The sequence below is a fragment of the Ambystoma mexicanum genome, chromosome 2p, assembly GCF_040938575.1.
Source record: "Ambystoma mexicanum isolate Mex_15411 chromosome 2p, UKY_AmexF1_1, whole genome shotgun sequence".
NCBI lineage: Eukaryota > Metazoa > Chordata > Amphibia > Caudata > Ambystomatidae > Ambystoma > Ambystoma mexicanum.
The window spans coordinates 778506054-778519913 of NC_090923.1; the positions used below are offsets into that span (position 1 = coordinate 778506054).

At 41.3% G+C, this 13860-nt stretch overlaps 1 protein-coding gene across 1 annotated transcript in view; it reads left to right on the forward strand.

Moving 5' to 3' along the window:
• LOC138566785 (cytochrome P450 2F2-like) overlaps positions 1-13860 on the forward strand; it is a 541781-nt gene that overhangs the window by 451833 nt on the left and 76088 nt on the right. The window contains exon 6 of the mRNA XM_069644435.1: positions 9111-9252. Coding sequence (XP_069500536.1) covers positions 9111-9252 — 142 coding nt within the window. The remainder of the gene's footprint in view (positions 1-9110; positions 9253-13860) is intronic.

Sequence of the window (13860 nt, forward strand, 5' to 3'; positions counted from 1 at the left end):
ATTTCCACCACCCACTAATCATGGTACTTTAGAATTTTTTCACTAAACAGGGGGAGATGTTGACAAATATGTGCTAATGGTGTGGTCCCTCCCATAGTGACGTATGTGTTCCTCTTACTCGTGTACACCTCTTTTTTTCTCCAAATTAACATACATTCTCAGTTACTTAACACTCCTTATACCACATCTTACCCAACTTTCTTTAACTCTTTGCACCAAAACATGTCAACAATCTTTTCACTTACATCCCTTTTGCTGGATCCAAATTATATCAACATTTAATATGAATTATTCTTCAATACTCAAAACATTTTTGATCATAAATCACAGTTTTGTCAGCACTATTTCTTGTTAATGCTTATATTTGTTAAATCACAGATACAAAGGTACTCACTGACAGACCAACATGTAACACTTCGACACAAAAAAAACACAAAGAACATGTAACATGAATTACCTTCCCTTTGTTCCCTTTTTTACTTATTTTACCTTATCGTCCCTCACTCTTGCTATCTCATGCACTCCCCACCTGTGAACCCTCAGGTTACCTCTCCAAGAGTTCTGCTCACACGGAAAAAGAATAATCTAAATTACTACTCCGAGTCTACTAAATATATGAGACTCCTACTTTTTCTCTTTATCTTCACTTGTTACCTGGACTGGATGAGACAATGCTACGCAGCGCCGCCTTCTACCCATTCGGGCTAGGCTCCCTTATTTCTCTTTACCTCTTTTTACCACAAAACCTAATGGCCATATAAATGATAGATAAGAAAAAGCCTCAGTGACATTCGCACAGACCCTAAACTTTATCCCAGCTTTTATATTTCTACCCACTCCTTTATCTGTTCCCCTTTTTTCCAGACCCTCTTCTTTTCTCTTAAAGGTCTCACAACCAGTACTCACATGTTCAGTCGGGTGGTCTGAGAGCCACCATTCACGGTCTATCCACAATCTGGTCCGCACTCCAACCAAGCCGTGGCCCACCTTGGCGAGCAGTTTTTTGTTGGGTATTTTGCAAGTGGGAACCCTTTGATCCTCTCTTTTGTGTGCACAAACTGGTCGACCGTGGAGGCGATGGTTTTGATGGGGGGCATCCCGGATCTCGCCACACGGCACGGGGTCTCGGGGCACCTTTCCCAATCACATCGCGGGGGTCACCAAAATGTGTGGCCCACTCCCCGGCTTACACGTGTAATACAAAGAAATAAGACAGACTACAACAGGGAATGAGACTAAGAGAACAGGCTGCGAGAGTTAGGTGTCTTTATGTAAAATTGTCACCCCAGAGCACTCTGGCAAATAATACACGTGCAATAGATTATATGAGCAAAAAGCGTCATCAATGATGTCAGGAAGAAAGATTACTAAATATGCTGTGGTTGGGCACACGTGTGCGTTGCCTATAGATGTGTAGATGTTGCTCCCTCCGGATTGGTTTTTCGGTTGGCGGGAGGGTGAGCGTCATGAGGTCCATCTGCCTGTGTCCGGGCGGGGTGAGGGTCAGGTCGTGATGAAACAGGGTGGCCACTAACAAAGCTAACATGAAATACTATCATTAGGCATGCACTAAATAATAATCACTACAGCTTCTTTGAGCAAATCATCATAAACCTATAAATTGCATATACACAATCACACCATCACTCATTAAGACTTTTACGGAGTACTGGGCTTGGGGGTCTTGGCAGGGGTGATAACATTGATCATGGGTGGGTCTGGACACATCAAAGAAACTAGGGGGCATTCTGACATTTGTTAGTTCTAGAGTGCAATATATTGTGACAGAGGTCTGATTGTGGTAGGGGGCACACAGAGGTGGGCTTCATGGCAGGGTCGTGTATCAGGTACATCAAGAGAATACCTTGCAGGGACACAGGGTTATATTGGCAGTAGTTTTCCAGCAGAGGGGGTAAGGGGTTACAGGCAGTTTGTGGAGATGGATGATTTACAAGGCATGGATCAGGCCGGTTCACACATGGGGCAGTGATCTCAGAGGAAGGATGAGACGTTACATTTATTCTGTTGCAATTACCTCCGGTTCAGGCATGAGAATGGCTCTGCTAAGCATTCAGACACAGTGAGAAAAAGGTGGGGGCCATGAGCGCGGTGTCCGCAGCGCTGCAGAGGGGAGAGAGACCTATTCGTATTATCGCAGTGAGGCCTAGTCCAAAATGGAGTCGAGGGTACACAAAAATGGAAGCCAAGTGTCTCTGCAACAGTCCCACCTATGTCATCGTCAGCACGAGGGCTGGTTATGAACATAAGGGCAACGGAAGTGTCCCCCACTGTTGGTCGAGCAAGTGATGTACCTTGTGCTGAATGCATGAGGGGGGTCCAAACGACCCCTCACTCCCACACAGTATTTAACTGCCCCCATAATTCTGCAATATTACTGTTCAATACCACAGTACTTGGAAAACATCAACAGCAACCAAATGCAGAAAGAAATACTGCTAAAAAGAGGAAACAGGTAAACAGTTAGGATGCACCAACTGGTATCTAACTGCAACCATAGTACCACCACTTCCAAAACAAAAATCAAACACCATTTAAATTACTCCTACTACAACAGTGCACCTTAAACGTTGCTGTAGGTAGTGCACATGTCACCAAAACAGACTGTGCCATATAACAACAAATAAACGTAGTCCTGCATGTTTTATTTTCCCACAGATCTAATGATTATGCAAAACAAACACAGGAACTGAGCACATTGCACAGTACACTGGTTTAAAGCATAGAACTTGTGAAGTATTAATTATGAGGGTCAGGGGTGTTGCTAGGTCTGGAAAAGATCAGGGGCTAAGTTCATGACGGGACTTGCGGGACTCAGGGCTAGGTAGCATTTTGGCCGTAGAACCTGAGCTTCTATCCAGGGCTACAACCAAAAGACCCAGGGCTATAGCCCCGTCAGCCCTCCTAGCATGGCCACTGATGAGGGTCCACAAAGTACACAGATATCTGAAATGTGATGCAATAAGACATTACAAAGTACCTACCCTAACATGTTATGTTTGCTTTTATCACAGAATGAAACAACAATTTGCAAGAAATGGAGTAAGAAATGTAAGAAATCGCACATAGCCACAAGAAAAAAGTTGAAGCAGGCGTGCTCCCCAAACCGGCAAGGCAGCCCAAGACAGACTCTGATGGAATAGAGTGACAGAATGCTGCTTCCGATGAATTTGTAAATGTTTTAGAAGAAACACATACTAAAATCAGAAATTAAGTATGCTAGGGTCGAGCATGACAACGATAATGTAAGAAAGTTTCCAAATGTTTTCTAAAGTTTGTATAAACTAAATGAAAAAAAAAAAAAAGAAAAAAAAAAGAAACAACAATTTCTCATACATTTCCACATAACAGGCAAAACAATTGCACAGGGCCTCAACAATACACACAGTAAGTATAGCATTATTGGTGTCATACTTCTTTCTAATCTGAAAATTGCATTCTGTACACATATTTGTGCAATCCATACACCAGTATCACAATGGTGAGTGCATGGCTGTATCATGCTGCAGTGGCTGTGGCCAGGCCCTAGACTCTTGGGTGTATGGCCTGCGGCCTTTGGCCTCTGGCCATGCACCGAAGAGTGTAGGGCCTGGCCACAACCACCACAGCATAATACAGTTATGCATGTAAACATCTGCCCACTGACCACAACTCACACACATAACACAGCTGCCTGAGACCCTATCCACTTTAGTTCACATACTGTTACAGTACTTCCAGCCAGTGGACAGACTCTTGGGTGCACACCCAAGACTCTACTAACTGCCCATAACCAATACAGCATAATACAGTGAAGTACTCAAGAATCTGCCCAGTGGCCACAACCCAGACACATAACACATCCACTTAAACCCCTGTCCACTTCACTTCACATACTATACCATTACTCCCACCCACTGCACAGACAATGATTCACCCAAAAAACGGAGGGCAGTCTAACAAGTAACCTGCCACAGACCCTATCCACTTCTGTACACATACTATTACACTTCTTGCAGCCAGTGGAAAGACTCTTGGGTGCATGGCCTCCATGCACCCAGGAGTCTAGTAGCTGACACACTCACCACACCATAATACAACCATGCACCCAACAATCTGTACACTTGCCACAACCCACGCACATAAGCCAGCCGCCTGAAGCCCTGTCCACTTCTGTAAACATAGTATTGCAGTACATGCAACCAGTCAGCACACTATTGGGTGCACTAAGCAAGCCACCTGAGGCACCGTTCACTTCTCTACACATACTATTGCAGTACTTCAACCCCTATCCAGTTCTGTACACATAATATTACACTATTTACAGGCAGTGCACAGATGATCCACAATAGCTGGCCACAATTACCACAGCATAATACAGCCTACCCAAACATCCTCATATCATCTGCATTCCACTCCTCTACCCTAATAAAGCCTGCCTGTAGTCACCACATAAGCTGCTCACCTGACAACTTACCGGCGAACTGCTGCAGTGTCCAGGGACAGCCCTCACACAACAATCTTCTTCAACCTCAACAAATACATCATATAAACGTTCTTCCACTCCCCCACCCTTTGCAGCCCCTCTACCCAATGGCAGATGCCCCAAAACATGTTTTCTAGGCGTTGTCACTGCTGCGCTATCCACGGATATCAACGGATACATCCTGGCGGACATTTTGGAAAAATGGGACGCACATCGTGCTTCCCTCCGGACAATCAGCGGGTGCGTTGCATTTCACCGGACATCACGTTGTCCCCCGGGCCAATCGGAGTCCTATCCGTGTAGCGAACAGGGAAATGGGTCAGTGGAGACCTACATTTTGCCTTTTTAAAAAAATACTACTCAATGGATTTTCATCAAATTTACAAAAGCACGCTTTCGGGACCAAGCCGCCACTCCTGCCAGAAATCTGGTGAAAATCTATCAAGCGCTTGGACTGTAGGCGTTAGCAAAGTTTTTCTCCATTCAGTCTATGGAAACAATGTTTTGGGGACCCCCCTATAACTTTGCCGCCCTCTTGACGAAGCCTCACCAAACTTAGCAAAACAAGTCAGAGCGGGCCATATACTTTTTTGCAAAATTTGGCGAAGATTCATCCAGGGGGAGCGAAGTTATACGTCTCCCAAAAAGTGCTCTTCCTATCAGATGAGCAAATTACCGTGTAATATATATCTGTTAGGAGATGCATTTCCTGAGAAGAAACATCAAGAATTTAAAAAGTTAAATATTATGTGGTGGCAATCTTTGTCAGTTAAAATACTTGCAATTCCCTGGTGTAGAGAGTACAATTAAGAAACTGTCATAGGATGGCCATGACTATGAAGCTATATCCAATATAACTCCCTCTGGGAAAGCGCAGATTACAGCTGATTGCAGGTTAATAGATGCACAACTAGAAAGAGATGAAGTACTAATTTAGCAATTCTGAGTTTGGAAGAAGGCCTTGATGAACGAACGTCGATGGATACATTACTATTATATATCCCGCAAATTTGAAGGATACAACTAATGTGTCTGCAGAAGTCCCTGGAGCAGCAGGTCTCACAGTTTGGAACAAATATGAAGAATACAGTACTCTATACCACACATTTTTAGGATATTGCAAGTCACCGAGGAGTGCCATAACAAAATAGAGGAAGGTGGCCAACGGTTGAGTTGCTTTATAAAGTCACAGAACTCTGAGGTTCTTTCCTTACCTGTTTTATTCCTTGTTAAATATAACACACACACTGTCATCCCTTTAAATATCTGGCCTCTTGCTTAACCCGCTGGTACACAATTGTTAATACATACAATCAGTGTAGCATTGGTTCAGATCCAGAAAAAAAGAAAAAAAACACATTCAATTTATAATCTGTTGCAGAAAAAAACAGTTTTAGCAGTTTAATTAATTAAATCTAAAACTGTGCTCTGCTTCAAAGTATTAATAGGCAGATACATTCTGGATCCCAGGTATTAAACTCCAGCAATGCGTAACATTAACATAGTACCATAAACAAACCCATACCAACTAATATGTGCAAGTGTCGCCGAAAAATATTTCAAAAGAAAGGAATTTGAATAGTTTGTCATTGCTTTAAATGTGTGCTTCAGTGACTTTTGGAATTCCACTCTCTGCTGGCTCCAGCAGCGGGCATTGTGACATCATAACAAGTGTTATAAATGATTGTAGTGATTAGTGATGTCATTTTCTTAGTACAAGTCAGTAGCAATGTCACAACGAGCCTGTAATAAGAACACTATTTGCATCTTTTCTGCAGGCTGTCATGTATTATACAAATAACAACCCGAGCTCATTTTCTCCTGAGCTGTACATAAATAGATCATGCATAAACATCACATCTTATTTTCGTCCATTTGTATGGCGGAGAGGAGGGGTGGACCTTAACTTGCATTTCTGGCGCTTCCCTTTCTGTCCACTATACAAATGTTCCAGCATTTGAACTGGCATGCATTTCCATGCTAGCCCAGATGCTTGGGATCGCAATGGGGTCCACTGGCTTTATGCACCAGCAAAAAGCAGGCGGACCCAATAGGGATTCATTGTAAATGCTGCCTGCCATGCGTGCATGATGGGAGGCATTTACTTTATTTGCTTGTTCAAGTGCAAACGTGCAGATCAAAAGGGAGAGTGCATGCTCTGCAAATGACCAGTATGGAGCGTTGTGGACCTGACTTTTTGTATGAGTATGTGTACTGTTGGGAAGAAGATGTTCCTATGCCACCCCCCTAGTGCCCCTCTACAGTATTCAGATTATGTGTTGGCCAAGTGGGGAGACACTCCCCCCCCAGCACTAGTGTTTCATAATATAACATTGAAATGTGCACAGTAATGTAATTCTTGTCCCAAGCCCTAGACACCATTCTGTACAACCACATCCGCCATCTTTTCAATAAGCCCAAAAATCACTCCTCTGCAAAGCCATCTCTCCCATTCCCAGTGCCGCGCACAGAGAGCCCACAGCCCGCCACCCTCTGCCAGCTCTGTGCGAGCCTTGTTCTCACAGAAGTCCAACCATTTATTGTTGCAATTGTTTAGTATCATTCCCAATGAATGTGCTCTCTGCAGATCATGAGACCAGAACTGGCCCAGGTCTGAGTGCTCATCCATCTCCACTAACTTGCCCATACCCCTTTGACCCCCTCCTCACCAGGCCCTCCACTCTCTTTCATGTAGACAAACACTTGCCCCTTGATCCCTGTGTACTGACCATTCCCGGACCACTGCTGTGAGCTTAATCCTGTATTGTAATATTTTGCCCACTAATACTAACACATGTCCGCATACATCATGAGTCATCAGGTAGATCAAACTCCTCAAGGAAAGCACATAGGAGGGTGATTCAGTTATCAACGAGACCCCAAAAATGCAGTGGTTGGAATGTCTGTAAATTAGTCTGTGGTCTCAAAGGGACCTCCATGTAATGATTTTTATGTCTGCCATTATTAACTCATTATCTGGTCCTGTTGTTTAGCTTAGTTCGTTTTGTAGCTCCTCTTCCCTGACCTTCACTGTGAAGATGAGCCCAGCAGACCCACATGCCATCACACCAACTGGGAAGCAGATGGAGCAGGCTGCATCTTAGTATCCACCCAATCCACATTGTAATTATCGACTGCATGTGATTGATATAACAAATGATGACATTTTGTCTTATAAGGTGCTGCCCGTGTAATTTTTGGCAGAGCGCTCTCGGGCAGCAGATTCCTTTGCTTGCTAAATTTATTCTATATAAAGTCTGTTGACTCTTGCAATTCACCTCTTAGTCTTATTCCCTTATGGGGTGTCAATTTCATTTTTCTGGTGAGAGGACATATGCTAATAAGGGTGTTGGTGCCTTCAGTAAACATAACAGGTCTTTGTTGCTGCATTACACGGTTCAGTAAAGTGAGCTCCACAGTGTATTATTTGCAAAATAAAGTCTGAATTTCATGGAAGGATCCACCACCATGGCACTTATGTGCATTTCAGTCCTCTTATTTCAATGTTAATGCTTGCATGTGATGCAGGGCTTGCATTGTGTTTCTTTGCACTTCGCAGTGTAAAGACGTGTACATGCACAAAGCATTATATGATCAAGACTGTAAAATGTGGTTCCGCAATTGCAGGCTATAACGACCAGTACTTGAATTGAGAAAAGCGCCCAAGGCTTTCTTTTTTCTGTGGACTTCTAAGAATATTAAGGAGACAACCAGTCTTCTCATATGTCTCCATTATGGCCACATGGTTTATTTTACATGGAATTTTTTACTCTTGCACAGCGTTTCTTTTCTGTTTCAATTGTTCCAACTCCTCATTTGTTAGCTAGGTGTTGTATAAAGCAGTTGAAGAGGACCAGGACACCAGCACCATGGCCGGTGTAACTCTGATGAGATTGTAAGTTGCTGTTATAGACTGAAAAAGTACATGCAAATGATGTCTAGCCATTGTGTCTGTTGTACTAAGGGCCCCCAGAGGCAAGCCAGTTTGATCAACGGGGCAAGTGAGTTGGATTCTGTAACAGAGAATTATATAGCATTATCAAAAGGAGGCAGTCCTTGTCTGCTGTTTCTTATTTCAACCAATGCTGCATTTTCCATGGTTTATGTGCACATAGCTCTGTGTCTAAAGAATAAAGGGATTGACATTGGCACTTTAACAGAAGCTTGTGTTTTGTGTTTGGAAGACCTGGACATTCGACTTGAGCGCAGATGGCAGTCACACTTTGATTGTTTGCATCACAGATCTGAGCAGGTGGCTGACTTGCTCAGTCAGCGTAGAAAGGATGTGCTTGTTTGGAAATAGGGTCACAATGTTAGATGACATTGTGACATTGAGAAAACGCGTTTCTAGCATGCAGACCATAGATAATGTTAGTTGTGTAAACCTGCCTCTTGACATGACTACCAACCAAGTTGTATGATGAATAGCAGGAAGACCTTTAAACACACGCATTCAGCTCTTAAGACTATAAACAGGCTAATGTTGTAAACGGGATTATTTTGTATGTGATATATATTTGTGTATGTACGTAAATTGTATAACAGAAAACTAAAATAAATCTTATTACATTCACGTGTTTTCACATTGTTTTAAATGATAATTCTGAGGCTTCTTGCATGTCTTTAGGAGGAGCAGAACCCATTGACTTCTTTCCATACCGAAACTTTAGTGATGACAACACACAACCTGTTCTTTGGTGGGACGGAGACTGTCAGCACAACCTTGAGATATGGATTCCTGATTCTCATGAAGCACCCGGAAGTAGAAGGTATGATATAGTATGGTTCTAAAGCACGAAGGGCGCCCAGGGATAATACATTGGTCAGGAAATAACTCCAACTCTGAATTCATTTATGCTTCTGGATAATAACAGACGCTGCCTGTCAATGCTTCTTCTTCAGAAGTTTACCATCCAACATAGGAGACCACTTCTCACCAGTAACAATATATTATCCCGGAGTAAAAAAAATAAAAAGAAAACGAAACAAATATATATTCCCATTGATGTAGATATGTTTACACAGGATCTTAGTCGAGATTAATTTATAAAATGTTGTAACAGACCTAAACTGTGGGCATAAAAAGCGTGAGTTGACATTCAAAACTGGATGGAAAAAAAACGCAAACGAAAATGGACACCAGGAGAGTGCCTTGACAATGTTGTTACAGAATTATGTTTTCTAAGCAGTATACCGGTTACTGCACTGCTAATTAGATGCTTCAAAATGAATGATAACTAATTTAATGAGCTGCATATACAAGTGGGATTGCACACTATCCATGTTGTGGCATCTGCCCATGTTACTGAATTAGGTACTTGTATGTGCATTTTTGGGGAGGCTATTGCCCTGCACCCTTTATTGATTATTTTTCAAGTGAACCCACATATTGGATATATGCCATGCAGGAACAATGATTATAATGATACACATATTTAATAATAACAACAAAACAATGTGAGCAAAACCATTATAACATTTAAACAATGTTCTTGTTATGTGGTAGGCATTCATAAAATGAGTAAAAGTGAAGGGGCTGGTGTAAGAATAATTAGAGCTGATGGGTGGCCAGTGTCTTGCACTTAGCTCATTCTCATGGCTTAAAATTATGTATGGCTGTTTAGATATTCCTTATTTTGATAGTCCTAAACTCTATAACATCCTTGATGGCTTTGAATCTTGTGTTATTTCTATGCGTATTTGTTTCTAGGCCGTCAAAATGATAATAGCTTGTATCCTTTTCAAACTTGATTTCCATAAAGTAGATTTAATTTAGCTTATTTACTTTGCTCCTAGGACACATGTTACCATGCCGACAGTTGCAGCTTAATTGCTAAGCAGCTATTGCTGTGAGCACCAACTCGGTCTCCACACTACAGTGCTACCAGGAGTACACTGCTTTCACACTTTGACAGAGATGAACCTGCCACTCTGTCATATTATGCAGCATTGCAGCATGTATGTTGCATCTGTCACACAGGCGGGCCAATTATAATCTTCCATCTGGCTGAATTGCAGTGTCCATGAACTCATCTCTGTAGAATTTAGCAGTCCAATCATCTAGTTACACTTCAATGTTTCAAAAGATCTCCTTGATTTCTGAGATCCTTAGAACAGCATTGACAGATCCTGTGTGAACATCAGAGAATACAAAATATAATGGTGCTGAAAAATTAGCTCTGAGCCATCCATCATGTTTTTACTCAGGCCGCCAACATCATGACCACAGTCACAGCAAGCTACCTCAATCAGTCAAGGCACACCCATATCTCTGCTCTGTACACCATCAATCTTTTTCCATAAACTCATGCCTATTCCCTGCTTACCCTCATCCGTGACCTGCACACAAAACAATACATGCTGTAAACCTGTAACCACACTGGTCATAAAAAAGCCCTAACCTGCACACTCCCGACTGCAGCCTGCACACCACTGTTGTGCCAGACCTGCTGCACACCTTCGATTCTACCCTGCGTAACTTAGCTGATCTAATGTGTGATTCATTTCTGTTCTTGAGGTGGTCCTGAACAGAGAGGTGCACATGTCAAACACCATAGGTGAAAAAGTACATTCATTTTGGTTAAACCTGCCCGCCTATCAGCAGTTGGAGATTACAGGTTTCTTGATATTCTGTATATCACACCCTTTACACAGACCTGATGAAGACTGACTAAAAGACATGATCAACAGTGTACAACCACAGAAGCTATGTCCTTAATCTGCTCTCACCTTAACCATCAGTTAACATATACTAACGGCATTTGCATTGTCTCTACCGGGCTACCTAAAGTTCAGAAGTGAGCCAACCTGAAATATAGGAGGAGCCTGGGCTTAAGGCCAAACAGATTTTGTTTTTTAAACCTGTTTTTGATTTGTGATTTACCTATAGGTCTGTCTGGCAAATGCCCCTGTGTGTCTACTCGGTGAGACTGAGATCATCAGGCTTGGGAGGTGTGGCTGTTTGTGGAGAGGTGCCTTCACAAACCATACATTAGAAATTGCAATCAAAATGAATATCAAACAAATAACAATAAATGCTGTATACATTTAATACATTGCCAATTACACATCCTTCCATGTAACAATTCTTGCATTTCTTATGTTGATACAGACATAACATACACTGTCCAAGCATCGTAACTTTATTCAGCTAAATAACCAATGAGTTAACAGCTTTTTGAATCATGCTAGATTCTTTTTTTTATGGTTATTTGCTTAAAACAAATTAATCTTTAACATTTTATACCACATGAACCAAAGTAGTTAATACAAGAAAGATTACACATTCAGGTAATTTTGCAGCCACTTAAAACTATATATGCATAAAATATAACATAAATATATATCACATAAAATATACAATTTCATGTAAATATCTAAGTGTATAAAATGATGACCTTTCATATTCATACCATCAAAATTCAATACTGCAACCTGGCCAGAGCCCTGTCTTTCGTAAAGAGCAACACCTATACATAACAACTATCTAACAAATTAATGGACCTCAGGAAACCAACCACTGCAATCATGTCAGAGGTTACATTGCCACCAAACATCTGCCCCAGAAATATTGGAGATCAACCCATTCCAAACTATGGAAAAAGTGTTGGAAGTATTTTATTCTGATTGATTGCAGCTGAGGACACTCTACTACCAGATGTTTAGTGGTTTCCAAAATGTCTGCCGTCTTGAAGGCACTACAGATCTTTTCGTCTCAATCTATTTTATTGTATCTGAGGAGAATTATTTTGATGGAATTAAGTTCCAGCTAAATTTTAAGAAATTACTCCTCACAATTCTACTCAAATAAATGGAAACAAGGGGCCAAGGTTCCCACGTTCTTATGTGCTCCTGACAGATAAAACAATGAAGAATAACAATGCACTTTTTCTATGGCAGAATACCAGTCCCAGGTACCTAGATACTTTTTAGTGCTTTTTAGATGAATTAATAGCTCTTCATGACTCAACCCAATATCCAATAGCATTCTGTCACAAAATACATACAGAGATTTCAGCAAACACAAACCTCTCTGCTTTACACCAGAATTCATCACCTCATTTAGGTCCCGGTAAAGAGTACCTTCTTCTTCTTTCAGAATTTGGAATAATACATTTATGATTGTCCATATTCCCCTGCTTCTTAGCGACCAAATCCCAAATTTATATCTAATTACAGCGATAGGGATCGATTATGGCCCTTGTAATACCCTTTGCCAAATATGCCCTTCAATTATTGGAAAATACTGTAAAATAGTCATGTCATAGAATTCTATGCCATAAGTAATTTTGGGGCTAATTTTCCCCTCATAGAATCTTAGAGCCGGAATAATTGAACATTTGCCATATTTGCCATCAACCTTGTTGATCTGATTCACAAATTCAGAGGATTTCTTTAAATATATATATTCCCTCATGGCTGATTTGGCCAGATTATCAAATACTGGCAAGCCCAAATAAATGAAGCGATCAACCATCTCCAGTCTTTGCACACCACACCAAAAGGATGGAGATTTGGCTTTCTTTTTAGCTTTGAATTGAATCACAACAGGGATGGAAATGCTTTTTTTTCCTGATCACTTGATCTTTGACATGCACTACCAGCAACCACATGGTTGCTGGGAGCCTTTCATAGGCCCAAAACTAATGTATCCAAGGACGATGGCCAACGCCTCTTTGCACCACTGTCCAGCTCCTGCTGCAATACTCAGATCACCTTTTTGAAAAAGGTGACCTGAACATTTCAAAACAAGAGCGCAAATGAAATGAGCAAATTTTCTGTGCTCCTTTCATGTATGGATTTTTTTTGTCAACCTGGTCCAAAGTCTTCATCCACCAATTGGACTTCAATCACACAACAAGCTACACTATGGAAGCCTAGACATAAGTGCTCCAGGAAACAGGCTAAGTCCTAAAATTCCTTGCAGGATGCTGTCTCAGATATTCAGTGTCTAGAAAATCATGCATTATAGAGAGGTTTCTATGCTATTACACCTTCAATGAGCTACTAAAACAAAGCATCGACTTGCTTATAGATGTCATTTTAATTATGGTTGGCACACTGCACCATTAATCTATATACAAGAAGAAATGACCAACATGCTTCTGCATATCTTTCAAAAGTGACTGCCTTGCTAGAAACACTCTTAAGGGGTACTCCAGATTGGAACTCACTGACTTTATCATTCAATTTACGGAGCATGATTTGTGTACACAAGCAAGAAATAAGGTCCTAACGGACACCATTTAATTAATTCATTAGTTAATGTATATACAGCAAAGAAACAATGTTTGTTTGATCACATAAGAATGTACATAGATGAGAAATCAGATTTGATGGGAAGCAGTGCGTTTCTTACAATGGGGTGAGATCTAGTA